Below are 27,497 nucleotides of genomic sequence, written 5' to 3' on the forward strand. Positions count from 1 at the left end.
ACCCCGGGAAGGAGGGAGGCCGCCGACCTACTGGGCCGACGGACTCCCACACAGGTGAGCCCAGGGCAGACGACTGGTCTGCACCCTGGTACATGCGCTCGCAGCAGCGCTCCCTGCCTCTCCTCCCAGTCGCGCGGGCGGGGAATGGGCTGGCCATACAGACCCGAGCCCTTTGGGGAGCTGAGGATCCCGGGGGAGAGGATCTAGGAAGAGGCAAGGAATACTCCCCCCATTCCAGCTCCAAGCCTGCTCCCCAGAGGGAGGGGCTTACAGGACCAAAGGACTTAGGATACTGGGCAGAGGCCCAGGGGAAACCCTCTGGCCGGGCCGGCTTTCTCTGCCATCTGTCCAGGAACTTCTGCAAGGGTGGCAGCTTCCTCAGAGTTGAAAGGAAGCCTTGGGGGCTCCCACAGGCCCCCCAGAGACTGGACAGGAGGCGATGGGAGCCCAGGGATTGGCCTGTGCCTGATGCAGGTCGGGGGCAGGGGGACGCCCTATCCCCAGGGCCCGCTGGGCTTACTGGCCCCAGCCGGGCGGGCCTAGCTGCGACCCACAGCTCGTGTTGCCCGGACAACCACTGCCTCCACGCAGTCCTGGAAGAGCTAAGACGCGGGTGCTAGGCCCCCTCCCCAAGTCTGGCAGGGGGCGGGGATTCCCTTCAGACCAGGGTCGGGGGAAGGGAGCCCTGATCCGTAGGGGGCGGCACATTACTGTCCTGCGAGACCAGAGGTCGGCTCTGGTCACCGTCCCCCTTTCCATACAAAGGGGCCCCAGGACTGGAGACTACGCTCAGGGATGCTGAGCCAGATTCACTACTACCCCCGGCCAAGGCCTCGGGGTCCCACAGCACCTCCTTCTGGCCGGGTGACGGAACGCCACCTCCTTTATTCCCTCCCCGACCCCCGTCCTTTATGCTGTCCCTTTAAGCGGCTGGCCGCGTCGCGGAGCAGCGAGGACTGTACCACCGGCCGCAGGCTGCGGGGGGGAATTTGGGGCTGACTGGCCCTCACGGCTGAGACTCCACAAGAAAGCCCCATTTGGAGGGGTCTCACGGTTCCAGATTTATGGTCACATTCCTCGGCAGAGGATCTGGGGACCTTGGAGCCCAAAACGCAGCACTGGCTACCCGAAAGTCAGGCACACCTTTTCGACCCCACCGCAAATCCTGCGCAGGGCCCGCCTCCGCGCTGAATTCTTAAAGGGCCCGCGGGCTGGGGGGGCGGAGCCAGTAGAGGCGCCGAACCGGGGCAGTGCCTGGTGGAGCGGCCGGAGCGGGCCGGGCTGGGGCGGGGATGGCGATGGCCATGGCGCAGGTCCCGGCGGCTCCCTGCGCGAGGTGAGGGAGGGCAGTGCGAGCCTGGCGGCTCTCTCCGCGGGCTCTGTTCTGAGCTCCCAGGGAGGCGGCCCAGGACCACCCCCCCAACTCTGGGCCGGGTTCAGCCCCCACGTGCGGGGCGGGGGCGGGGTCCCGGACAAAGGCCAGGTGGAGTGGGCTTTACCCCGGACCGCTTGGCCCGCGGGCGCGATCATTTCTGGTAGCTGTAGAGGGAAATGCCGGTCTGCCAGCGCCACCGTGGGAGATCCACCACCCCTTTGTCCCCGCGGGGCCTCCACCAAGCTTGGGAGAGTGTCTTCGCTGAGACAAAGTCTATTAGCCTCGCTCTGCTGCTGGGCGGGTGCAAAAAAAGATACCAGCTCTGGGGCTGTTACAGCTTCCTAGCTGCTTCATCAGCTGTGCCTTGCCTCACCCAAATGCTATGGTTTCTCAGGACCAAGAGTACTTCACAGGGTAGAGTGGGCCTCGGTTTGGGGCTCTCAGAAACCTTGTCCTGGGTGGTATTCAGCCATGTATGAGTCTGGGCAGTGAGTCTATAGCTCAATTCGTCCAGTTCTCAGAGGGGTCACAGACCTAACAAGTTCCTGCCCAGCCGTAGGCTACCTGCTCCAGGAAGGAGCCCTGGCAGTGAGTTCCTGCGCCTCAGTGGTCTGTGGTCTCTCAGACCTGTTATAGCCAATAACAGGGTCTGAACAACCCTGGGCATGGTGCCCTACACAGCATGGGCTTTGGGAGTATGGATGGGTTTGGGGTGGACACCTCCAGGATTCTATAGACTGATTTGCTGTCTCCCACCTTTCCCCCAGTTCCTGAGCTAGTGCCAGGCAGGTGACACTGTCTTCCTGCAGCCCCCAGCATGTGGGCAGGCCTGGGCCCTGCCGTCACACTGGCCCTGTTGTTGGCGGTGGCATGGGCCACGGAGCTGAAGCCCACAGCACCACCCATCTTCACAGGCCGGCCCTTTGTGGTAGCATGGGATGTGCCCACACAAGACTGTGGCCCACGCCACAAGGTGCCACTGGACCCAAAGGACATGAAGGCCTTTGATGTGCAGGCCTCACCTAATGAGGGTTTCGTGAACCAGAACATCACCATCTTCTACCGTGACCGGCTGGGCATGTATCCACACTTCGATTCGGTGGCGAGGTCTGTGCATGGTGGTGTGCCACAGAATGGCAGCCTCTGGGTACACCTGGAGATGCTAAAGGGACATGTGGAACGCTACATTCGTACACAGGAGCCTGCAGGGCTGGCAGTCATCGACTGGGAGGACTGGCGGCCAGTGTGGGTACGCAACTGGCAGGACAAGGATGTGTACCGCCGATTATCACGCCAGTTGGTGGCCAGTCGCCACCCTGACTGGCCACCAGACCGCATAGTGAAGCAGGCGCAGTATGAGTTTGAGTTTGCTGCACGCCAGTTCATGCTGGAGACACTGCGATTTGTCAAGGCATTTCGGCCTCGGCACCTGTGGGGCTTCTACCTCTTCCCCGACTGTTACAACCATGATTATGTGCAGAACTGGGAGACCTATACAGGCCGCTGCCCTGATGTTGAGGTCTCCCGAAATGACCAGCTGGCCTGGCTGTGGGCCGAGAGCACGGCCCTCTTCCCCTCTGTATACCTGGAAGAGACACTCGCTTCCTCCACACATGGCCGCAACTTTGTCAGCTTCCGTGTTCAGGAGGCCCTTCGCGTGGCTCACACCCACCATGCCAACCATGCACTCCCGGTCTACGTCTTCACGAGGCCCACCTATAGCCGCGGACTCACAGGGCTTAGCGAGGTATGTGCCTCCCAGGGCCCTGCCTTCGTCCTTGGGAAACCACTGCAGGCCTCCTGCCCCCAAGCTTACTGGCTACTCTACATCTCCTCACCTCATTATCTCTGTAACCCTATGAAAGGGTGGCATTGTTATCTCCATTTTGTGGATACAAAAATTGAGGGCCAGAGATGCTGAGAAATTTACCCAGAACTTCCCAGCAAATCCAGGTAGAGCAGGGACTTGGGCCTAGTATTCTGACTTTGCGGTCCATCCTGATAGGTACATACTAGGCTCAAGTGGGCCCTTGGCTTGGGAATGGGAGGCCAGAAGTGGGGGTGGAAATGGCTTAAACATTTAAGGAGAAAGTGAAACAGCTGCTGCCTAGGGGTGAGAAGGAGAGGACTGGGCTGCGGGGAGGTTAGCAGGTCTGAACAGGCTAGGGCCTGCCCACACTGTCCGTCCTTCTCACCCTGTGGTCTCAGTATTCCCCAGTGACCATCTCCTCCCCACGTAGATGGATCTCATCTCCACCATTGGCGAGAGTGCAGCCCTGGGTGCAGCTGGTGTCATCCTCTGGGGTGATGCGGGGTACACCACCAGCATGGTAAGTAAGACCCACCCAGCCTACTGGAGCTGAGTCTGCAGGGACAGGCAGAGCCTCTGTGCTTTTGGCTGCAAACCTCAAAGTGGTCCCCTCATCTGTCCCCCACCCAAGGAGCCCCAGTCCCAACAGAGAAGACACAGTCCCTCCCCTTCTCCCAGGAAGGGGGATTTGCTGTCCTGACCAGCTGTTGAGTTCCACTCTGCCCCATCTGCCCTGCTGGGTTCCAGTCCCTGCCCCCACCCCCTTCTTAGAAGGAATAGGAACAGTGAGGGCTCAGGCATGCGTGCGTGCGTGTGTGTGTGTGTGTGTGTGTGTGCATTGTTAAAAGAAGGTACAGTCACCACAGTGTAAACAGAGTTTCCATCTGGGCCTGTGGGCTGAGACAGCTGACCCTGATCCCTGACCTCTGCCCCCAGGAGACCTGCCAGTACCTCAAGGATTACCTGACCCGGTTGCTGGTACCCTACGTCGTCAATGTGTCCTGGGCTGCCCAGTATTGCAGCTGGGCCCAGTGCCATGGCCACGGGCGCTGTGTGCGCCGTGACCCCAGTGCTAATACCTTCCTGCACCTCAGTGCCAGCAGCTTCCGCCTAGTGCCTAGCCACGCACCTGGTGAGCCACAGCTGCGACCAGAGGGGGAACTCAGTTGGGCCGACCGCAACCACCTGCAGACGCACTTTCGCTGCCAGTGCTACTTAGGCTGGGGCGGCGAGCAATGCCAGTGGGACCGCAGGCGGGCAGCTGGGGGTGCCAGTGGGGCCTGGTCTGGGTCCCACCTCACCAGCCTGCTGGCTGTGGCCTCCCTGGCCCTCACCTGGACTTTGTAAGGGTCTCTCACGCAGCTGTCAGGCAAGCTGGCCTCTGCCACAAGGGCTCTGCTAGGCATGTAGGAGCCCACAAGGGGTGGACAAACCAGAGTCTGAAGGGGCAGAACCCCCTGGGATGCCCAGTAGGGTGTCCGTACCAGCTCCCACCCCCTGTTCTAAGGGGGAGGGACAGTCCCGTGGGAGGCCCCTTCTCTCCCTGCCAGAGACGAAGAGGGGCACAACTGGGCCGGGGAGGACCTGACCCTACTCCCCTGCCCGTGAATAGTTTATTATTATTATTTTGGGGTCTCTTTTGTAAATTAAATATGAAACAACTGCTTCTTTGCTTGGACTGTCTGTGCCTGGGCCAGGGCATGTGAGAGAGATTTCAGGGTCTTCCATATAAGGTTTGAGCTCAGTTCTGTCTCTCTGAGACTCTCTGCTGGCGACTTCTCATCTGTAAAATTCATTCACTGGGATCTGCAGGCCAGAGCTTCCCACTCTAGCTGTCCTGCTAGGGCAGGGGCCACTGGGAGTGGAGGGACTCACAGTCCACCCCAACACCAAGGACCTTGCTTTATCTATATTGATTGGAAAGCAGTTGGGTACAACCTTCTGTGAGGGATGGGGCTCATTGTGCTTCTCCTACTTGGTACTGTATCCCCAGCTGGGCTGGTGCCAGTCGCCTCGCCTTGCCCACCCAAGGAGAAAGGGGAAAGCGGATGTTTGATCTTCCCTGGCTGGGCAGGTAGCCAGATCACTCCTCCCTGCTGTTCTCACAGGCAAGGGCGGCTCCTCCACTCCCCAGTCCCAAGGACAGTGGACTTCAGCCACACGCACTTCTCCCCATCTAGCTCAGAGTCCTCCACTGGGTATGGTCAGGGGGAGGCAAGCAGGGCATTGGGATCTGAATCATGAGGTCCAGTCCCTGTCCCACTGCAGAGATGCATGATGGGGTGAGGGGGAGGCATCCTCAACAGTCAGCCCTGTAATGGCCATGGGAGAGCATAGCTTGTCCCCAGCTGTCCCAGGGGAGAGAAGTAGCAGCCAGAGCTGTCATACCAGCTCTGACCTGCTTCACTTCCTCTGCTTCTGAAGTGAGTTATTCTGGGTGGGGCCCTGCCCCTCCCCTCAGCCGTTGGACCCACACCTGGATTCCTCCTGTCCCTATCAGTGATGACTGATCCCCTGCCCTCAGATAATACCGGCTCGAGATGTACTCAAGAAACTGTCGATCAGTGAGGAGGGCGCCCCAGCCACAAGGACTCGGGAAGTAGCCTCAAGGAAGTGCTTTCTACATTGAGGTTGGGTTGGGTTTTTTTTTTGGGTGTGGGGGGGCGCACCATGCACGGCACATGGGATCTTAGTTCCCCGACCAGGGATCGAACCACTGCCCCCTGCAGTGGAAGCACGGTTTCCTAACTCCTGGACTGCCAGGGAAGTCCCTACATTGAGAGTCCCTACACTGAGTTTTGAAAGGTGGGGGGGAAACTTGATGCTGGGAACAAAGCATGGGCAAAGGCTGGAGGAAGACAGAACACAAATGGAGACAGAGTTTGAGGCTTGGGTGTGACAGAGGGTTATGCTGCAGGTGGCCCTAGAGTGGCACCAGGCCTGATTTTGTCTGATGATAGTGACTATCTTACCTGTTCAGTGAACACACTGAACACACACATGTGCCAGGGCTGGGCTGGGTGCTGGGGATGCACCCATGAACCACACCAGCAAAGACTGCCATCCTCAGGGGTATGACGGCATAAAGGGAGATGCACTTTGGTTGCCAAGGCCAAGTCAGATGTTGGACAGTGGAGAGTGCTCCCCAGAGGCATACAGGCAAGGGGATTGTGTGGTTAGAGCCTGGAGAAGCAATCCTCACCAAATCGATATTGATTCAGGTTGTAAAGTGATCCTTCATCCCTCTGGCTGCTGATGGCAGAGAATAGAGAGGGTGGTAGCACTGGGAGGGAGATGTCAAATCACATGGTGGGGGTAAGGGAGGGGTCCTGGCTGCTTGTGACCAAGGTGGGGAGAGGCCGGCTGGAGAGTAGATTCAGGTGTCGATCAATAAGGCCATAAGATGATGGAGCCAGCAGAGGGAGGGCAAGGAAGGAGGAGCTGTGACCTATCTCCCCAACACCTGTGACTTCCCCTACCCAACTGTGACCCCCCACACAGCTGTGACCTCCCCTACACAGATGTGACCCATGCATACCTGTTAGCTCCCCTGCCCACATCTGTAACCTGTCAACACACAGGTTATCCAGACATACCTGTGACCTGACCCACGCAGCTGTGACCTGGCTATGAGCTCAGGTTCAGACTGGGCTGTTCAGTGCTTTCACCTGGGCCAGGAACATGATGTTTCCTTCACCCCACTCTGGCAGGCAAGCCTGGGCCTGAGCACCTAGCAGGTCTCAGTTGCTAGCGTCTGAATCAGCAAACAAGCAAAATCACGAAGGAATGAACAAGCGCGTCTTCACTGATACACTCATGCTCATACCCGTGGTCACACAAACATGGGGTCTCATGGTCATAAAACAGGGTCTCACACACACCAAGTCCCAGGCACTGGGTCCCACACTTGCACATACATACTACTGGAGTTTGTGGAGAGTCCCAAATGTCCACTAACTGGAGCTTTACACAGACACAGTCACTGATCCAGCACATATGCAAAGGGTGACAACGCAGCCCTGACTTGAGGAACACAGTTCCTTTCAGACACAGGTCCCTAAAGGGGGGATGATTTATCCACTAAGCACTGTAGGCACAGGGCCACAATACTTATACGGGCCCACAAAAATGTTTTAATTTTAATCTTTTTTAATCAGAAGAAAAAATACAGGAATAATGAATATGAAATAATGAATTCAGTCTGGATTATATCTGTACTTATGCCAGTATAGTCGTTAAATATATTTTTTTAAAAATATGTATTTTTTTGGCCGCGCAGCATGTGGGATCTTAGTTCCCCGACCAGGGATCGAACCCGTGTCCCCTGCAGTGGAAGCACAGAGTCCTAACCATTCCCTTAAAATATTTTTTTGAGGAATGGGTCCACAAAGGTGGAAGTGCCTAGGGCCCATAGATGTCATAATGCAGGCACGTGGGGAAGGCACCCAGACTCCAGTATCACACCCAGTCGGATCTGCCGCCCAGATGGCCCCCATGCACTGCCTCCATCCCCACACCATCCCAAGCAAAGCCACAAAGTCCAGCCCCAGTGCTGACAGAGTGGGAGGGGCCACTTCCTGCCTAGCCCCACCTCCTACCAAGGGCACTTTGCTAGGAGTGCAGAGGTGGCTCTGCTGTCTGGCCCAGCCCTCTAATCCAGGGCCCGCCCCTCAGCCCGCCCCCAGACTGGGTGGGGTGACCCCTACAAAAGCTCAGGGTTTCTAGCAGCAGCTTCTTCCTCCAAGAGTCTCGGTGCAGCTGAGGCCAGAGTTAAGGAACAGAATCTTGCTGAGCCCTGCATAGGCCCTCACCCTGAGGTCAGGAAGTTTGGAGAATGAGGCCTTTCAGCCCTGAGGTCAGCAGGGACAAGTGGGCAGATTGGCGGGTGTACAGGAGGGCTGGGCTGACATTTCCTGCGTCACTGAGCATGCCCTCCTGCATGGGTGGCCAGGATTCCTGGGGGTAGAGACAGGGAAGCCCCCGCCTCCGTCAGTCGGCCAGCCTGGGGGCTGAGGGCCTGGCTCTCAGCCACTCTTCTCAAGACAGATGTCATGGCTTCTGTGGCCCTTGGGGAAAGGGGGCGGGCAAGCCAGGACAAGACCTGTGGGAGACAGAGGGCAGAGGTCGGCCCAAGAGGCAACTCGGATGTGCCCTCTAGTGGCCATGTTCCCCTCAATGCCTCTCCTTTGCCCTCTGACTTCCCCGAACCCTGCAGGTCAATATTTACTTGAAGCCAGAACAGAGGTGGATTAATAAGGGACTTGGCCTGCCTGCCCTCAGTAGGGGTCAGGGAGTTCAAGGCCTGCTTTCAGCTCTGCTTCTCCTGGCCAGGTTTCTCTACACCTGCCCTGTGCCATGGCAGCCCACCTGCTTCCCATCTGCACCCTCTTCCTGAACTTGCTCGGCATGGCCAAAGGCTCCAGGGACCCCCTGGTACCCAACCGGCCCTTCGCCACCATCTGGAATGCAAACACCCAGTGGTGTCTAGAGAGGCATGGCGTGGACGTGGATGTCAGTGTCTTTGATGTGGTGGCCAACCCGGGGCAGACCTTCCGCGGCCCTGACATGACCATTTTCTACAGCTCCCAGCTGGGCACCTACCCTTACTACACACCTGCTGGGGAACCCGTATTCGGTGGCCTGCCCCAGAATGCCAGCCTGGCTGTCCACCTGGCCCGCGCGTTCCAGGACATCCTGGCTGCCATGCCTGCATCCAACTTCTCAGGGCTGGCAGTTATTGACTGGGAGGCATGGCGCCCACGCTGGGCCTTCAACTGGGACACCAAGGACATTTACCGGCAGCGCTCACGGGCACTGGTACAGGGGCAGCACCCTGACTGGCCAGCTCCTTGGGTGGAGGCAGCAGCTCAGGACCAGTTCGAGGGGGCTGCGCGGGCCTGGATGGCAGGCACCCTCAGGCTGGGACAAGCACTGCAGCCTCGTGGCCTCTGGGGCTTCTATGGCTTCCCTGATTGCTATAACTATGACTTTAAAAATCCAAACTACACTGGCCAGTGCCCACCAGGCATCCGTGCTGAGAATGACCAGCTGGGGTGGCTGTGGGGCCAGAGCCGTGCCCTCTACCCCAGCATCTACCTGCCCGCAGCACTGGAGGGCACGAAGAAGGCACGGATGTTTGTGCAGCACCGTGTGGGTGAGGCATTCCGTTTGGCCGTGGGTGCAGGGTACCCTGATCTGCCAGTGCTGCCCTACGTCCAGATCTTCTACGACATGACTAACCGCTTTCTGCCCCTGGTGAGTCTCCTGTGACCCGGCCCACCTTGTAACCTACATTGTCAGGCATTAGTCCAGTAAGTGAGGCCACATAGCTCTGGGGCACTTTAGCCTTGGGACACTTTCATCCATTCCCTCTCACATTCTTTGAGCACCTACTGTGTGCCAAGTTCTGTGCTAGGCACAGACAATTCAGCATTCTTTAGAAAGAAATCATCCCTGCCTGCATGGCACTCACAGGCTAGAGTAAGGGCAGGCTTGCCTCTGGCCACCACAGCTAGAGCAGGCTATGAATTATTTGTCCCATGCAATCGTGTTACAGCAGGCTGCTGTGGGGACGGAGGGAGGCCCCACAGAGCTATGCTGTCCTTTCCCCAGGAGGAGCTGGAGCACAGCCTGGGGGAGAGTGCAGCCCAGGGGGCAGCAGGAGTGGTGCTCTGGGTGAGCTGGGAGAACACAAGAACCAAGGTGAGCTCAAGCCCAGGATGGGGGTGAGGGTGGCGGCAGGAGTGGGGCTTCCAGGCTGACTGGGGAGACCCTGGCCCACCCTTTACCCCTGCAGTCCTGGTTGACCAGCAGGTGAGTGCCTCAATGCCCTAGGTGGACCCGTGCATGGCCGTGGTGTCCTGACGCTCCCCCTCCCACCTAGGAATCCTGCCAGGCCATCAAGGAGTATGTTGACACGACACTGGGGCCCTTCATCCTGAATGTGACCAGTGGGGCTCTTCTGTGCAGTCAAGTCCTGTGCTCTGGCCATGGCCGTTGTGCTCGGCGCCCCAGTCACCCCGAGGCCCGCCTCATCCTCAGCCCCACCAGTTTCTCCATCGAGTCCACGCCTGGTGGTGGGCCTCTGACCCTCCAAGGTGCCCTCTCACTCAAGGATCGGTTGGCTGTGGAGTTCAAATGTCGCTGCTACTGTGGGTGGACGGGAACATGGTGTGAGCAGTGGGGCATGTGGTGATTGGCACATGCACACATTGAGTACCTAATGCAATCTGGACCTGGCTACAGCTTTCTCAAGTACAGGCACAGTCACGTGAGTCATGGTCACAGTCAGAAGTACACTCAGGCACTGTCATGAGCATATGCTAGCCCATTCACACCTGCTTACAGACCAAGATAGTTGCATAAGGAGTTAGAGCCTTGGGCACCCACCCAGCAGAGTTAAAAATATTTCCTCCAGAGACATTGAGCCAGTCTTTAAACTGCAGCAATCACAAGAACTGATGCTCTGGACTTCCCTGGCGGTCCAGTGGTTAAGACTCCATGCTTCTACTGCAGGGGGCGGGGGTTCGATCCCTGGTCAGGGAACTAAGATCCCGCATGCTGAAAGAAAGAAAGGGAGGGAGGGAGGAAGGAAGGAGGGTAAGCACTTTACCCAAGGTTGCAGACAGAAAATAGAGCAGCTGAGATTCAAACCCAGGTGAATCTGGATTTGAATCTCTACCCTCTACCTCTACCTCTATAGCGATGGAGCCCTTTGGCTCCTACTATATGTCGACGGTAATCAGCCCTGTACAGCAGCCTGAATCCGTTCAGAGGTAACAGCCTCACAAATAAAGCAGACATGATTCTAACTTCAAGAGCTGTTTATTGAGCACCTAAAACGTGCAGGCGCTGGGATCCAGAGGGCACAGGAAAATTCTTTTCTCTTGCTCTGATTTGATGTCTGTCCGAGGGCGGCTGCTTCTCAGGGTTGGGCCCAAATTTCGGGAGGAAGCTCCACCTGACCGTTTCCACGCTGGGCAGGAGGCTGACGTGAGCCGAAACAAAGTTAACTGGGGGGAGACCTATCTGAGTCTGGGGCGGGGCGAGGCGGGGCGAGATGGAAGCCCAGCCCACCCGTAATGGAGCTGGCGCTCGGTTCGCGCTCACTGGGAGCTGGGCCTGGATAAGCAAGGGCGGGAGGGGCAGAGGTAGAGCCAGGGCAGAGATCCAGTCTGCGTCGGGTCTGTATTATGACGCGAGGCGCCGGGGCCGGGGGCTGGCCGCCCCGAAGACCCGGGACCTGGTGGTGTGCCGCGGGCCGTGACGGCTGCAGTGCGTCCGCCTCTCCGCTAGGGTGCGAGCGCCGGGGGCCGGAGGAGTCCGAGCCAGAGACAGCGAGATACAGATCCGTGTGGAGCGAGGACACGGAGCGTCCCGGAGCCAGGCGTCAGCATGTCAGTACTGCCCCTCTCCCCATGCGCGGCGTATTCGTCCTCATTGTCCCCCGCTCTCCCCGTCTGCTCCGCGTGTACAGTTCTCAAGTGACTAAGCCGCCCCCGCACGCCCTCTTTGCGTCTGTCGTTCCCTCCCAGAGCATGCCGAGCCGCCCAGAGTCAAGCTCCCGAAGCCCCCACCCCCAAACTCCACGGTTTGTCACCCAGTGGGAGGAAGGGGGAAACCGAGGCAGGAGAGACTGTCGCCTCTCTCTGTGGACCCGGGAGCCCCACCCACAGTGGGTGGGATCGGCACAGAAAGGGTTAAGCCTGAGGGGGAAGTCTGAGGCTCCAGGCTCAGGGGCGGATCCTGGGGTTTCCTCTCTCCTGGTCCAGGGGTGCAGCTGCTGCGGAGGTGGCTGATGCAGGTGAGGGGCTTATAGCCCTCTGAGTGGGATGTGGTATGAGGGGAGGGGGCTACCTGTTACTGGTCAGTGTGGAATTGGCCTCAAGCTCACGGGGCCTTCCTGCAGAGGTGGGGAAGGGGAGCCAGGGCATTCTCTCTGGAACAGGTGAGTAGAAGGGTGGGGCCCAGCGGCCACCTATCGCTAGAAATCCCCCAGCATTGACCCTTCTGCCAGCAGAGCCTGTGGTAGGATGGGCATACAATGCAGTTCGGGGTCAGGAGGTCTGAGCCCCCAACCTGGTAGCCGTTGGACACCCCTGTGGATGTAGGAAGGAAGCTGTGGTTCTTATCTAGCTAGGGTGGCTACGAAACAGGCCAGTGGGGAGCCAGGCCTGCAGGAGCCACATTGCTGTGTGAGCCGGGCCCTTTCTGAGGGGCAGTTGGGTCCATGCCCAGTCAAAGTGTCCTGAGCTGGGCAGTGTTGGGGAGGGAGCCAGGGACTCTGTGCCCCTGGTAGGGAAGGCAGTCCAGGGAGGGGAAATTTGAGCCTGATGGGTGGGTGAATGGCACCCCAATATCGGTTAGGTGGCAGGCATGGCCCAGGTGGTCAAAAAGGCTGGGACCTGGAGTAGGGAGAAGGGTGGGACAGGGGAGTTCCTAGGGAAGCTGTGTTCCCTCCGAAGGGAATACAGCGTTTAAGCAGGGGGTTGTGGTGTCTAGTTTGTATGCTCTGTCTGATGGCCAGCCAGATGCAATGGTGTAGGGCTGGATCTACTCTCCTGGGGAGGACAAAGCGGTAGTCAGAGAAGGCTGGGGCCTGGAGTCTTGATTTCTGCCCTAGCCTTTAGCCCTCAGCCTCCATCCAGTGTAAGGCAGAGCACCCAGGATCCATCACCTCTGCTCTCCACCTGAGTCAGGTCCCTCAGGTATAGGGGATGGGATCCTCCAGGTCACCTGTGCCATCAGGTGAGTATGGGGACAAGGTGCAGCCCACCAGTTCCAGGATGCGTGGCCCTCCTTAGCACTCTGTCAGCCACTCCCTGCCCCAGCCCCATCCTCCCTTCTGGCACAGCCCAGCATGGCTGTTGTCCACAGGAGGAGCACCCTTCTGGTCTCAGGAGATACCACTGCCTGGAGACTGTGGCCTTAACCCCCAGCCTGGCACTGAGCCACCTGGAACCCAGCAGGAGATGACCTTGGCTCCCAGCCTGGCAGCTGAGCCTGGATCTCACATGTAGGCAAGAGCTGACTCTGAGCCCTGGCCCAGCCAAGCTGACTCCTACCCTAGACCCTATACACCAGGTGGTGCTGATCCTGAGTACCACTCCAGCCTAACTGACTCTGGATCCTGCATGCCAGCCAGAGATGACCCTGAGATCCAACCTGGCCAAGCTGATCCTGGATCCTACACACCAGCCAGATCTGACCCTGAGCCCCAGGCTAGCTGAGTTGACCCTGGGTTCTGCATGCCATCCAGAGATGACCCTCAGTCCTGGCTCAACTGAGCTGACCCTGGATCCCGCACGCCAGCCAGAGGAGACCCCAGCCCCCAACCTGGCTGAGCTGACCCTGGAGCCTGTGCACTGCCGACCTGAGCTCCTGGATGCCTGTGCCGACCTCATCAATGAGCAGTGGCCCCGCAGCCGCGCCTCCCGCCTGCACTCCTTGGGCCAGTCCTCAGATGCCTTCCCCCTCTGCTTGATGCTGCTGAGCCCCCGTCCCACGCCAGAGGCAGACCCCATTGTGGTGGGCCATGCCCGCCTGTCACGGGTGCTGGACCGGCCCCAGAGCCTCCTAGTGGAGACGGTGGTGGTGGCCCGAGCCTTGAGGGGCCGTGGCTTTGGCCGCTGCCTCATGGAGGGCCTTGAAGCCTTTGCTCAGGCCCGGGGCTTCCGCCGGCTACACCTCACCACCCATGACCAGCTGCACTTTTACGCCCACCTGGGCTACCAGCTGGGTGAGCCTGTGCAGGGCCTGGTCTTCACCAGTCGGTGGCTGCCTGCCACCCTGCTCAGTGCCTTCCCCAGGGCCTCCTTTCCCCGGCCACCCTGCAGGGCCCCTAGCCTGACTGCCCAAGCTGCCCCAAGAGCCCCCAAGGGGTCATCATTGCCGCCACCCCCACCCCTGCCTGAGCCCTTGACCACCCTACCCCCACCTCCAGGAGGGCCCCCTCCACAAAGCCTGCTGGAGACTCAATACCAAGACCTGAGAAGACGCCCCATATTCTGGATGGAGAAAGACATCTGAGGGCTACCCAGGGCAAGATGCTGTCTTTCTGGGTCAGTTGACTGCCCAGGACAGTACCAGCCTCAGCCCACTGGCCATCCCTCAGCTTCTATCCCCCGAGGGCAGCTTCAGCCTAGGCATGTTTCCTGAGTGCCAGTGGAGATGGCACCATGACTGTGGCTCAGAGCTCTCAGTGTGGCTGAATAAAGGCTTCTGTTGGGTGTGGTTGTGACAGTGTATTTGTTGACCCCCACCCTCATCTCCCAGCCTTGTCTTAGGTCCTCTGTCCCTGCAGGGGCCCTCAGATCCACCTCGGCCTTAGGGCCATGGGTGGAGGGACACCTGCCTTTTACCTCTCTCACTCTGCCAGGCCCAGGGGACAAGGAGACATTCACTCATCACCATTCGCTGGGCACCTGCTGTGTTACAGGCCCTGGATTGGGCACAGGCAGTGGGGAACTAGACAGATAGGGTCTCAGCCCAAGGGACAGGGCAGGCATACTGTGGCAGGATCCATGCTGGGACAGTGGGAGCTCAAGTTTCCTCACTCCACTTGGAGATCTGGTAGACCTCCCAGGGCAGGTGATGTCATAGCAGAGACCTGAGTGCTGAGTAGAAATTAAGCCAGGCAAGGTGGGGGCTGAGTGTTCTTGGGGCAGGAAACAAAATGGGCAGAGGAAAGAAGGGGACTTGTGAAAGCTGTAGGTGGGGGAGGTGTCAGAGGGCACGGTGGTGCCATGGCAGAGATGGACAATACAGAAGGGGAGCTGCCCAAGCCAGCTTGGGTTGTGGCTGCTCTGAGAGGCCTATGAGACCCCTTGGGAACCAGGCTTTATGCACCTCCCTTTCTTGTGAGGAGGAGCTGGAGGAGTTTTCCCAGCTTTCTCTGCTGTGTGGAAGGTGTGGCCATGGCCATGGAGTCTAAGCTCACACCCCCTCTCTCCTGCAGGTTTCCATCCCTGGGGCATGACCATGCAGCTAGGCCTGGCCCTGGTGCTAGGAGTGGCCCTGTGCTTGGGATGTGGCCAGACCCTGCTGCAAGCCCCTGAACGCCCCTTCTTGGTGCTGTGGAATGTGCCCTCAGCACACTGTAAGGTCCGCTTTGGCGTGCACCTGCCACTAGAGGCCCTGGGCATTGCAGCCAACCGTGGCCAGCGTTTCCACGGCCAGAATGTCACCATCTTCTACAAGAACCAGCTCGGCTTCTATCCCTACCTTGGGCCGAGGGGCACAGCTCACAACGGGGGCATCCCCCAGGCTGTGCCCCTTGACCGCCACCTGGCACGGGCTGCCTATCAGATCCGCCACAGCCTGCAACCTGGCTTCACTGGCCTGGCAGTACTGGACTGGGAGGAATGGTGTCCACTCTGGTCTGGGAACTGGGGCCGCCGCCAGGTCTACCAGACAGCCTCCTGGGCTTGGGCACGGCGGGTATTCCCCAACCTGGACCCCCAGGAGCAGCTCTACAAGGCCCGTATCGGCTTTGAACAGGCAGCCCGTGCACTGATGGAGGACACACTGCGGCTAGGCCGGGCACTGCAGCCCCATGGGCTCTGGGGCTTCTATCGCTTCCCGGCCTGTGGCAATGGCTGGCATGGTACAGCTTCCAATTACACGGGCCACTGCCATGCAGCCACCCTTGCCCGCAACACCCAACTGCATTGGCTCTGGGCCGCCTCCAGCGCCCTCTTCCCCAGCATATACCTCCCACCCAGGTTACCACCTGCTCACCACCACGCATTTGTCCGATACCGCCTGGAGGAGGCCTTCCGTGTGGCCCTCGCTGGGCACCCACATCCCCTGCCTGTCCTGGCCTATGCCCGCCTCACACACCGGAGCTCTGGGAGGTTCCTGTCCCAGGTGAGTGAAAACTGAAGTCTAGGGGTCTGACTGGGGAGGCATGACATTCTCTGAGGGCCTGAGAAGCCACTCAGAGGCTCAGGGCCAAGGGGCCCTCCTCTAGGGGTGGAATCGGATCATGGCAGTGAGCCATGAAAGTTCTTGAAGGTGGAGGTTGGGCCAGATGGAGCTGGCCAGCCCAGCCCTGGCTTAGCAGCTCTCTGCCTCCAGGATGAACTTGTGCAGACCATTGGTGTGAGCGCTGCACTGGGGGCAGCCGGCGTGGTGCTCTGGGGGGACCTGAGCTTCTCCAGTTCTGAGGTGATCATTGCCCCCTCCAGCCTGCCACACAGCCCATGCTGGGGTCCCAGAGATGGGGAAAGACCATGTCAGGGCCATGGAGCAGAAGCATTGATGCATCCCTTCCCTCTCCTCAGGAGGAGTGCTGGCATCTCCATGACTACCTAGTGAGCACCCTGGGCCCTTATGTGATCAACGTGACCAGGGCAGCCATGGCCTGCAGTCACCAGCGGTGCCATGGCCATGGCCGATGTGCTTGGCAAGACCCAGGACAACTGGAAGTCTTTCTGCACCTGGAGCCAGATGGCAGCCCTGGAGATTGGGAGTCCTTCAGCTGCCGTTGTTACTGGGGCTGGGCTGGCCCGACCTGCCAGGAGCCCAGGCCTGAAGAAGCAACATAAAGCCAGGAGTCACCTGCCTCTGACCTTCATGTTCCTGCTGCCATCTTTCCAGTCCTGGAGGGAGGACTTTGTCCCACTCCTGTTCTATTTAGCTTACAGTCACTTCTCCCATGCACACACCCCACTTCCCATGCGATCCCTGAGGAGTGGAAGAGGCCAGAAAAAAACATACTGTTTTAAAACTAGAGGCCCTCTGAGATCACCTCATCCCTCCTGACAAGAAAGCAGCCCCAGGAAGAGTCGGTGTTCCAGAAGGTTCAGGTTGCCAGCCCAGGGCTCTGTTCTACACTTCACTGCGTCCATGGAGAGGTCACAGGAGACCCGTCCAGGGGCAGGTGGGCCCCCGAGGAGATCTTGGCTAAGATCTTTAAGTGCTAAGCTGTTGTCTGTAATCTGCTTTCATCATAAAGTTACTTTTTCTTTCACTGCCTGAGGTTTGGCTGTTCCCCAATTCTACCAAACCCACCCTCTTCCTGTCGCGAGCGTCCCGCTGCAAGTACCCAGAGTTGCCGGTCCTGCGTCGTGGGGAACTACAGAGTTAACGACTACACGTGTTGGGCGAGGGGGGTGGGAACGCCGCAAGGCATTGTGGGTGCATAGTTCAGCTAGAGCGTCGTGGGCTTGTGGGTCCCGGGAGCTGACTACAATTCCCAAGGTGCTCTGCGCCCAGCGGGGGGGTAATCCGCGCGCAGCACCTTGGGAATAGTAGTTTCGGCCTCATGGAGAGGTTCCGTGAACCGAGAGACCAGGAACTCGCCTTCCCGGCCACCCATCTAGCAGGGCGGGGCGCTTCGACACGTTCGGCAGGGCGGGGCGCCTCGCGAAGATGGTGGCGCGCGCGGCGTGTGGCTCCCGTCGTCTGCCCAAGTCTCAACTCAGCGCATTGGCCGGCGACTCGCTGGTCTGGAGCCCCCGCCCGCCGGGTCCCTGACCCCGCGCCCCGCCGCGCCCGATTCCCGGCATGCCCCGCGCCCGAAAAGGCAGCGCGCCCCGCAGAGGCGGCAAGCGCAGCGGAGGAGGTAAGTGGGGGGCTCTGGGCAACTGAGGAACGTTGAGCTGGGGCCCTGTGTGGGTTCCCGTCGGTGTCCTTAAGAGTCCTGGGGTAGAGACTCCAGCCTCGACCAGTCTGGTGCCACCCGCAACTCTCCCCGTGACCTGCACATGCCCAAGGAGTCTGCGGCCACGTGTGCGCCTAACTTGAGTGCGCCGACCGCTTGCCCGGAGCCTTCGCTCCCCGCCCGCACCTGGTCCGCACATCCCGGCCTTGGTTGGTTTCCTCATTGCCTCTCTTCCTAAGTTGTCTGTTGTGATGGACAAACAGGCCAGACGGAGCAGGAAGCCAGCCCCTCCCCAAGCCCTGATCCTTGCCTGGACTGAACTAGGAAGTTGGCCGGAGGCCTGGGCTATCCCGGAGAACTGAGAGAGGGGATGATTGGGAAACTGCAAAATTTGGGCCTTGACTGCCTGGACCTAGAAGGTTGATGAGCGCCCTGGAGCCGGAGGCAGTCCAGAGAGTCGCTTATCAGGTCGACCAGAGGAGCATGTCCTGGTGCAGTAAACACATGTGTTTACTCTGTAGGGATGGGGTGCTTCTTAGGCACAGCTCAGACCTGGCCGCCACTTCAGTGGGGCTTGGGTGAGGGTGTAACTGAACCAAACGTGGGTCTGCTTGCCCCGGAGCAGTAAAGCCAATCTACTGATGAAACCGCAGAAGTGCATTGGGGGTGGGGTGTGCGTGGTCCGAGTAGCTCCCGTTCGTTAGAGCAGAAAGAATTCAGGGAGAGGCAGAGTGATAGATAAGAAGTGACTTATTAGAGTAGGACACTTGAGAGGCTTACAAGGGGGTGGGTGAGAGGGTGCCATCTGGAGAACATGGTGAGCTATAGTTTTATAATCAAAGGAAGAATGGGGAGGGTGAGAAGACCACCTTCTTCCTCATTATTGAGGAGACATCAAGCTTCCATCATCAGTTCCTTTTCCAAGTCGGGTGGGGAGTTTTCTTGTTCCTACATGGTCAAACCAGGACTGTCATGGCGCAATGGAAATAAGCAAAAAGGCGGTAACATACACTAACATATGATAAATCATTTCAAGTTTTAGTATAATGTCACCCTTTCCTTATATGTTTGTTTTTAGTGCACGTGTGTCCTAGGAATCATTAACCTGAGCTCACTGGGCGGGATGTGGGTCTCATTCCACCATTGTTTTGTTGTTTTGTGGCATGTCTCATGCTTCTGTTGCATGGTTTTGTGGTTAAGCGAACCTGCTTTCTTGAGTGATCATTAACTTACAGGGGTCTCCCATACTGTTTTCTTTACTTATAACCACTTACTGGGATTAACTATTTAATCACCTACTTTGTCCTTTTACTCTGTCCGTATCATTCCCCGCTCCAGGTGTTTACCCTTTATGCTTAAAGGGGGGTAATGGGTGACAACCTATCATTAACTACTTTCTGCTGAGATGGAATGTAGGCCTGCCTGGGGAAGAAGTAAAACACCTGGCTGACTGTCCCTTCTCTGTTAGAAGAACCAGAAGCCAATGCCCCTCCTGTTAGCATTATTCTTTCTTTTTTTTTTTTTGTGCGGTACTCGGGCCTCTCACTGCTGTGGCCTCTCCCATTGTGGAGCACAGGCTCCAGAGGCGCAGGCTCAGTGGCCATGGCTCATGGGCCCAGCCTCTCCGTGACATGTGGGATCCTCCTGGACCGGGGCATGAACCCATGTCCCCTGCATCGGCAGGCGGACTCCCAACCACTGCGCCACCAGGGAAGCCCATTAACATTATTCTTTTAGCCCTTGTGGACGTTAAGCATCAGTGGATGAGTTTATAAAAGATACAAATTGAAAGAAATACAGCAGGGACTTCCTTGGTGGTGCAGTGGTTAAGAATCCGCCTGCCAAGGCAGGGATCACAGGTTCAATCCCTGGTCTGGGAAGATCCCACATGCCAAGGAGCAACTAAGCCCGTGCACCACAACTACTGAGCCTGCGCTCTAGAGACCATGAGCCACAACTACTGAAGCCCACACGCCTAGAGCCCGTGCTCCGCAACAAGAGAAGCCACCACAGTGAGAAGCCTGTGCACCACAATGAAGAGTAGACCCCACTCTCTGCAACTAGAGAAAGCCCGCGTGCAGCAACAAAGATCCAACGCAGCCAAAAAACTAAATACATAAATAAAATAAATAAGTTTATTTAAGAAAAAAAGAAAGAAGTACAGCAATAAGCATTAGAAGAGTTATTAAAAGAGATTGTAGCCACTGTCTTGGAGACCCAAACCATTTTTTCAAAACATTTTACAAATCTGGAAGGCAGTTACTTGAGGCCTCAATCTGTTTGCTTTTGGCTAGGCCCGGAACCTTAATGTTTTATACTTAGGGGTTTATTGAGACTTATGTTGTGGCCTTTCCCATTGCAGAGCACAGGCTCTGGACGCGCACAGTGGCCATGGCTCACGGGCCCAGCAGCTCTGCAGCATGTGGGATCTTCCCGGACCGGGGCACGAACCCGTGTTCCTTGCATCGGCAGGCGGACTGTCAACCACTGTGCCACCAGGGAAGCCCGAGACTTTTATTTTAGTTATAGATTTACTCTGTTTTTCTTTTTTTTTGGTTAATATCATTTAGTGATAAGGGTGGCTTCCTTGTCCCTCGAGAAACAAAGTGTCCCCTAATCTAGTTATAAGTCCCTTCCATTAAAGAGAGAGGACAATCAGGCACAAACAAAAAGGAATGTAAAAACGACCAGCCGTTGATGTTGCACAAAAGGGGTCCCAGGGAGGTGTGCCCCTGTCTCTTTCTTGACACTCCCATTACATATTTCCTATGGTTGTTAAGGCTTTCAGTCTTGGGTTAAGACTGAAAGGGTTGCACTGGTGTTTATGAGAAATTTTATCAAGTGGCTCACCACGTCAATTACCACCTGAAGTTTGAGGCTTGACAGTAGTTATGTAGATGGTATCTCTATGTGGATCCCCTTTTGGCCTTGGGCCCCCCTCAGTCTTTCGATTGTAAAACCATCAAAGGCCGAGGGATCCCTGTCGCTTTCTGGCATCTGGGGCATTCCCTCTGCCAGTGCCCTGGCTATTTGCAAAGGGTACATTGATGACAGTCTTTCCTTCAGTGCCCCCTTGTCCATGTAGGGTACACTGTCTCGGTACCCATGGGCCCTGTGGTTTACCATGGCCAGATTGGCCCAGAAAGCCCAGCCTCCCCTTTAGTGGTTTTTCAGAGGATCAAGTTACTGCCATCATTTGGGCCTTTTGTATATTTCTTTGGGTGCATTTAATCTTTTAGGTTATATTCCTATTATTGAAAACTGAATAAGCCAATTGGAGCAAGTCGCTTATAGGTGTCTGAGGACCGGCCATTGCTTTTTACCACATATTTATTTATTTATTTATTTAAAAAATGTATGTTTGTTTGGCTGCGTTGGGTCTTTGTTGCTGCACGCGGGCTTTTGCTAGTTGTAGAGAGCGGGGGCTACTCTTCATTGTGGTGCACACGCTTCTCATTTCAGTGGCTTCTCTTGCTGCAGAGCACAGGCTTTAGGTGCACGGGCTTCAGTAGTTGTGGTGTGCGGGCTTCAGTAGTTGTAGCTCGTGTGCTCTAGAGCGCAGGCTCAGTAGTCGTGGCGCAGGAGCTTTAGTTGCTCCGCGGCGTGTGGGATCTTCCCGGACCAGAGATCAAACCCATGTCCCCTGCATTGGCAGATGGATTCTTAATCACTGTGCCACCAGGGAAGTCCGGCCATTGCTTTTTGAATTTTGTGCCTGATGTCTGGGGCAGACTGGGCTATGAAATGCATAGCCAAAAGGGCCTGTCCCTACCGAGAGGAGGGATCCACATTCATATACTTTTTAAAAGTTTCTATTAACCTTTCTTGAAATACTGTCAGATTTTCGTTTAATTCCTGTTGGACTTTTTTTACTTCTTTGTAATTGACAGGTTTTACTGAAAAAAATTTTATAGCCTTTATTAAACAATTAATCATATGGTCCCATCTATCCCTATGAATAGAATTTATTTAGTAATTCCACTGTGGGTCTGCCTCGGGGACAGCTTTGTTCTGCAAGCGGTACACTGTGTGGCCCTGTTGGTCTCAGGCTGCCAGTATTATATGCTGTTCTTTCTCTGGGGTGCAGCAGTTGGATAAGATTTGTAAATCCCCCCTGGTGAGATCATTAACCAAATAAACTTTGTGGAAAGCTTAGAATCTTCAGCAAAACTTTCCAACTTCTGCGAGACTTAAATCGGACATTGAAAAAAAGCACATGAACTCGTATTGTTTCTTTTTTTAAAAATTTTATTTATTTTAATTTATTTATTTTTGGCTGCATTGGATTTTCGTTGCTGCATGTGGGCTTTCTCTAGTTGTAGCGAGCGGGGGCTACCCTTTCGTTGCAGTGTGCGGGCTTCTCATTGAGGTGGCTTCTCTTGCAGAGCACGGGCTCTAGGCTCACAGGCTTCAGTAGTTGTGGCATGCAGTCTCAGTAGTTGTGGCTCGCGGGCTCTAGAGTGCAGGCTCAGTAGCTGTGGCGCACAGGCTTAGTCACTCCGTGGCATGTGGGATCTTCCCGGACCAGGGCTCGAACACATGTCCCCTGCATTAGCAGGCGGATTCTCAACCACTGCGCCACCAGGGAAGCCCTCTTATTGTTTCTTGATTTTTATTATAAATTTCTCTTAGAGGCAGAACCCTAGAGGCAGTTGGTTAGTAACTTATGCCTCTGCGGGTGCTAGCTGGACTGAAAATGGGCCCCTTGGGTAACTCGGAGTACAGAGGAGCTCCTGAATATATCGGAGGTCTCTCCTCACCCTTGGGTGCATTTTTCCCTGGGATAATAGTCTCCGCTGGAGGAATGGCTCCCGCCTGTAAGATAGCCCTTGTTGGAGCAGCCATTTCCAAGGACACAGCAGCTTCCACTGGAGCAATGGTTAGCTATCTAAAAGTTTCGTTTCCCTGTCAAAATCCACCCACCGTGCAATTTAATCAAGATTTACAACTTTAGATGTTATCTCCTCTTTTTTTTTTTTAATATTTATTTACTCATTTGGCTGCATCAGGTCTTTGTTGCTGCACGTGGGATCTTCATTGATGCATTCGGGATCTTTAGTTGCGGCATGTGGGATCTAGTTTCCTGACCAAGGATCGAACCCGGGCGCCCTGCATTGGGAGCACGGAGTCCCAACCACTGGACCACCAGGGAAGTCCCTAGATGTTATCTCTTCTAAAGTAGTCTCCCAACGAGGTGTTAATGCCAGAGAAATTGCCACAAAGGAGTAGTACAGAAGGTGTCCCCAGTGGTGAACCGTGTTGCTGCAAACTGGAAATAAAGGGTCAGACCCTTGGGAGGAGGGGAAGACTGACATCAGTGCTCAGGAAGTCCTCCGTTGGGCACTTCTAGTAATTAGGGTAAAAGTACCTTAATTCTTGGAAGTTGATTCCCTTCAGTTTCTTTGTGCCTGATGTACTTAAGAATACCTGATAAGAGGCCTTTTATCTGGGTTGGACACATTCTTTTAAATGATTTTTTTTAACAAATTTATTTATTTTATTTTTGCCAGCGTTGGGTCTTCGTTGTTGCGCGCAGGCTTTTCTCTGGTTGCAGAAAGCGGGGGCTACTCTTCACTTTGGTGTGCAGACTTCCATTGCGGTGGCTTCTCTTGTTGCGGAGCACAGGCTCTAGGCGCACGGGCTTCAGTAGTTGTGGCTCGCAGGCTGTAGAGCGCAGGCTCAGTAGTTGTGGCATACGGGCTTAGTTGCTCTGCGGCATGTGGGATCTTCCCAGACCAGGACTTGAACCCGTGTCCCCTGCATTGGCAGGCGGATTCTTAACCACTGCGCCACCAGGGAAGCTCTAAATGATTTTTTTTCCCTTGTATGTATAATCCCCTGGTTATACATTATGGGCATCTAATTTTCATCCAAGGATAGATTACAGTGATCAGCTTTAGAAACAAGCTTAGAATATCTTTTTAATAACTTAATTAATCTTTACAGTAATATAACATAGCAACAAAGAGCTATTTGAAAAGTGAGAGTTTTTTGGGAGTTTGTTTTACGTTACAAAATTTTATACTGGAGTATAGTTGATTTACGATGTTGTGTTTCAGGTGTACAGCAAAGTGATTTAGTTATACATATACATATATTCATTCTTTTTCAGATTCTTTTCTCAGATAGGTTATCACAGAATATTGAGTAGAGTTCTCTGTATTATACAGTAGGTGCCCTGTATGCCCACTTTCTGGAGAGTTTTTATCATAAACCGGTATTGAATTTTGTCAAAAGCTTTTTCTGCATGTATTGAGATGATCATATGGTTTTTATTCTTCAATTTGTTAATGTGGTGTATCACATTGATTGATTTGCGTATATTGAAGAATCCTTGCATCCCTGGGATAAATCCCACTTGATCATGGTATATGATCCTTTGAGTGTGTTGTTGGATTCTGTTTGCTAGTATTTTGTTGAGGATTTTTGCATCTATATTCATCAGTGATACTGGTCTGTAATTTTCTTTTTTTGTAGTATCTTTGTCTGGTTTTGGTATCAGGGTGACGGTGGCCTCATAGAATGAGTTTGGGAGTGTTCCTTCCTCCACAATTTTTTGGAAGAGTTTGAGAAGGATGGGTGTTAGCTCTTCTCTAAATGTTTGATAGAATTCACCTGTGAAGCCATCTGGTCCTGGACTTTTGTTTGTTGGAAGATTTTTAATTATGTTTTCAATTTCATTACTTGTGATAAGTGTGTTTATATTTCTAACTCTTCCTGGTTCAGTCTTAGAATATTGAACCTTTACAAGAATTTGTCCCTTCATGGTTGTCCATTTTATTGGCATATAGTTGTTTGTAGTAGTCTCTTGTAATTCTTTGTATTTCTGCGGTGTCAGTTGTGATGTCTCCCTTTTCATTTCTAATTTTATTGATTTACGTCCTCTCCCTTTTTTTCTTGGTAATTTAGTCCATTTACAGTTAAGGTAATTATCGATATGTATGTTCCTATTCCCATTTTCTTAATTGTTTCTTAATTGTTTTCTTAATTGTTCGTTATTGTAGGTCTTTACCTTCTCTTATATTTCTTGCCTAGAGAAGTTCCTTTAGCATTTGTTGTAAAGCTGGTTTGGTGGTGCTGAACTCTCTCAGCTTTTGCTTGTCTGTAGAGGTTTTAATTTCTCCATCAAATCTGAATGAGAATAGGGTATCCAGCACTGTAGCTTGCTGGTCGTTGAGTGAAGCTGGGTGCTGGTGTTGAGATGGAGATCTCTGGGAGATTTTCGCTGTTTGATATTATGTGGAGCTGGGAGGTCTCTTGTGCACCAGTGTCCTGAAGTTGGCTCTCCCACCTCAGGGGCACAGCACTGACTCCTGGCTGCAGCACCAAGAACCTTTCATCCATATGGCTCAGAATGAAAGGGAGAAAAAGTAGAAAGAAAGAAAGAAAAGAAAGAAAGCAGGAAGGAAGGAAGGAAGGAAGGAAAGGGGAGGGAGGGAGGAAGGAAGGAGGGAAGGAAGGAAAAAAAGATAAAGTAAGATAAAATATAAAGTTATTAAATAATTATTAAGAAAAAAATTAAAACAAACAAAAGACGGACGGATGGAACCCTAGGACAAATGGTGGTAGCAAAGCTATACAGACAAAATCTCACACAGAAGCATATACATACATACTCACAAAAAGACTAAAGGGGAAAAAATCATAAATCTTGCTCTCAAAGTCCACCACATCAAGTTGATTGTGGAGCTTTAATCCGCTGCTTCTGAGGCTGCTGGGAGAGATTTCCCTTTCTCTTTGTTCTCACAGCTCCCAGGAGCTCAGCTTTGGATTTGGCGCCGCCTCTGTGTGTCGCAGGAGGGCGTCTGTTCTTCGCTCAGACAGGACGGGGTTAAAGGAGCAGCTGCTTCGGGGGCTCTGGCTCACTCAGGCTGGGGGGGAGGGAGGGGAACGGAGTGCGGGGTGAGCCTGCGGTGGCAGAGGCCGGCATGACATTGCACCCGCCTGAGGCGCGCCATGTGTTCTCCCGGGGAAGTTGTCCCTGGATCCCGGGACCCTGGCAGTGGCGGGCTGCACAGGCTTCCCGGAAGTGGGGTGTGGATAGTGAACTGTGCTTGCACACAGGGTTCTTGGTGGCGGCAGCAGCAGCGTTAGCGTTTCATGCCCGTCTCTGGGGGATGCGCTTTTAGCCGAGGCTCGCGCCCGTCTCTGGAATTCCTTTAAGCAGCGCTCTTAATCCCCTCTCCTCGCGCAACAGGAAACGAAGAGGGATGAATAAGTCTCTTGCCTCTTCGGCAGGTCCAGACTTTTCCGTACTCCCTCCCAGCTAGCCGTGGTGCAATAACCCCCTGCAGGCTGTGTTCGTACCGCCAACCCCAGTCCTCTCCCTGTACTCCAGACCGAAGCCCAAGCCCGAGCCTCACCTCCCAGCCGCGCCCGCCCCAGCGGGTGAGCAGACCAGCCTCTTGGGCTGGTGAGTGCTGGTTAGCAGCGATCCTCTGTGCGGGAATCTCTCTGCTTTTCCCTCTGCACCCCTGTTAATGTGCTCTCCTCCGCGGTTCCGAAGCTTCCCCCCTCCGCCACCCGCAGTCTCCGCCCGCGAAGGGGCTTCTAGTGTGTGGAAACCTTTCCTCCTTCACGACTCTCTCCCACTGGTGCAGGTCCCGTCCCTATCCTTTTGTCTCTGTTTATTCTTTTTTCTTTTGCCCTACCCAGGTACGGGGGACTTTCTTGCCTTTTGGGAGGTCTGAGGTCTTCTGCCAGCGTTCAGTAGGTGTTATGTAGGAGTTGTTCCACGTGTAGATGTATTTCTGGTGTATCTGTGGCGAGGAAGTTGATCTACGCGACTTACTCTTCCGCCATCTTCCCTAATCCCCTGCCCTGATCTTTTATTTCTTTCCTTCTACTGACTTTGGGTTTTCTTTGTTCTTCTTTCTCTAGATGTTTTAAGTGTAGGGTTAGATTGTTTATTTGCGATTTTTCTTATTTCTTGAGGTGAGATTGAATTGCTGTAAACTTCCCTCTTAGAACTGCTTTTAATGTGTCCCATAGGTTTTGGGTCGTCCTGTTTTCATTGTTACTTGTTTCTATGTATTTTTTTATTCTTCTTTGATTTCTTCAGTGATCTCTTGGTTATTTAGTAGCGCACTGTTTAGCCTGCATGTATTTGTTTCTTACAGTTTTTTTCTTGTGATTTCCAGTCTCATAGCATTGTTGTCAGAAATCTCTAGGTATTTTTTGAATTCCTCTTTGATTTCTTCAGTGATCCACTGGTTGTTTAGTAAAATATTGTTTAACCTCCACACGTTTATTACAATTTTTTTCCTGTTATTTTTTTTCTTTAAATTTTTATTGGAGTATAGTTTACAGTGTTTGTTAGTTTCACATGTACAAAAAAGAGAATGTTATATATATTCTTTTTTGAATTCTTTTCTTATAAAGGTTATGAAAGAGTGTTGAGTAGAGTTCCCTGTGCTCTACAGTAGGTCCTTGTCGATTGTCTGTTTTATATACATTCGTGTGTACATGTTAATCCCAACCTACAAATTTATCCCTCCTTGCCCTCTATCCCCTTTGGTAACCATGATTTTCTTTCCTTTTCTTTTCTTGTTTTTTTTGGCCATGCCGCGCAGCTTCTGGGATCTTAGTTCGGTGACCACGGATAGAACCCGGACCTTGACAGTAAAAGCTCAGAGCCCTGGGCTTCCCTGGTGGTGCAGTGGTTGAGCGTCTGCCTGCCGATGCAGGGGACACGGGTTCGTGACCTG

The 27,497-nt window shown here is 54.6% G+C and overlaps 3 protein-coding genes across 15 annotated transcripts in view; all 3 read left to right on the forward strand.

The window, feature by feature from the left end:
• LOC112400718 (hyaluronidase-2) lies at nt 1-17,162 on the forward strand. Of its 10 annotated transcripts, XM_024746626.1 has the most exons (7): nt 1-54; nt 2,143-3,122; nt 3,616-3,705; nt 11,481-11,581; nt 15,908-16,052; nt 16,263-16,352; nt 16,469-17,162. In XM_024746626.1, the coding sequence occupies exons 2-7, from the start codon at nt 2,193-2,195 to the stop codon at nt 16,730-16,732; spliced, it is 1,620 nt and encodes a 539-aa protein (XP_024602394.1). In that variant the 5' UTR covers nt 1-54; nt 2,143-2,192; the 3' UTR covers nt 16,733-17,162. The 10 variants fall into 10 exon arrangements, with proteins under 10 accessions (XP_024602394.1, XP_024602400.1, XP_024602385.1 ...); XM_024746632.1 differs by lacking the exon at nt 16,263-16,352; XM_024746617.1 differs by lacking the exons at nt 11,481-11,581; nt 15,908-16,052; nt 16,263-16,352; nt 16,469-17,162 and adding exons at nt 8,517-9,440; nt 9,798-9,887; nt 10,069-10,996.
• NAA80 (N-alpha-acetyltransferase 80, NatH catalytic subunit) lies at nt 13,319-14,413 on the forward strand. The gene is given in 2 exon segments (XM_024746692.1): nt 13,319-13,348; nt 13,350-14,413. Coding segments are annotated over 2 exon segments (894 nt in total). The 3' UTR covers nt 14,214-14,413.
• Nucleotides 17,163-17,513: 351 nt separating the features above from the next.
• The window catches only part of IFRD2 (interferon related developmental regulator 2), an 18,949-nt gene continuing 8,965 nt past the window's right edge, over nt 17,514-27,497 (forward strand). For all 4 annotated transcript variants that reach the window (XM_024746866.1, XM_024746880.1, XM_024746872.1 and 1 more), the window contains exon 1: nt 17,514-17,751. In XM_024746866.1, coding sequence (XP_024602634.1) covers nt 17,694-17,751 — 58 coding nt within the window. In that variant the 5' untranslated portion in view covers nt 17,514-17,693. The remainder of the gene's footprint in view (nt 17,752-27,497) is intronic.

The sequence above is a fragment of the Neophocaena asiaeorientalis genome, unplaced genomic scaffold (genome assembly GCF_003031525.2).
Source record: "Neophocaena asiaeorientalis asiaeorientalis breed wild unplaced genomic scaffold, Neophocaena_asiaeorientalis_V1.1 scaffold779, whole genome shotgun sequence".
NCBI lineage: Eukaryota > Metazoa > Chordata > Mammalia > Artiodactyla > Phocoenidae > Neophocaena > Neophocaena asiaeorientalis.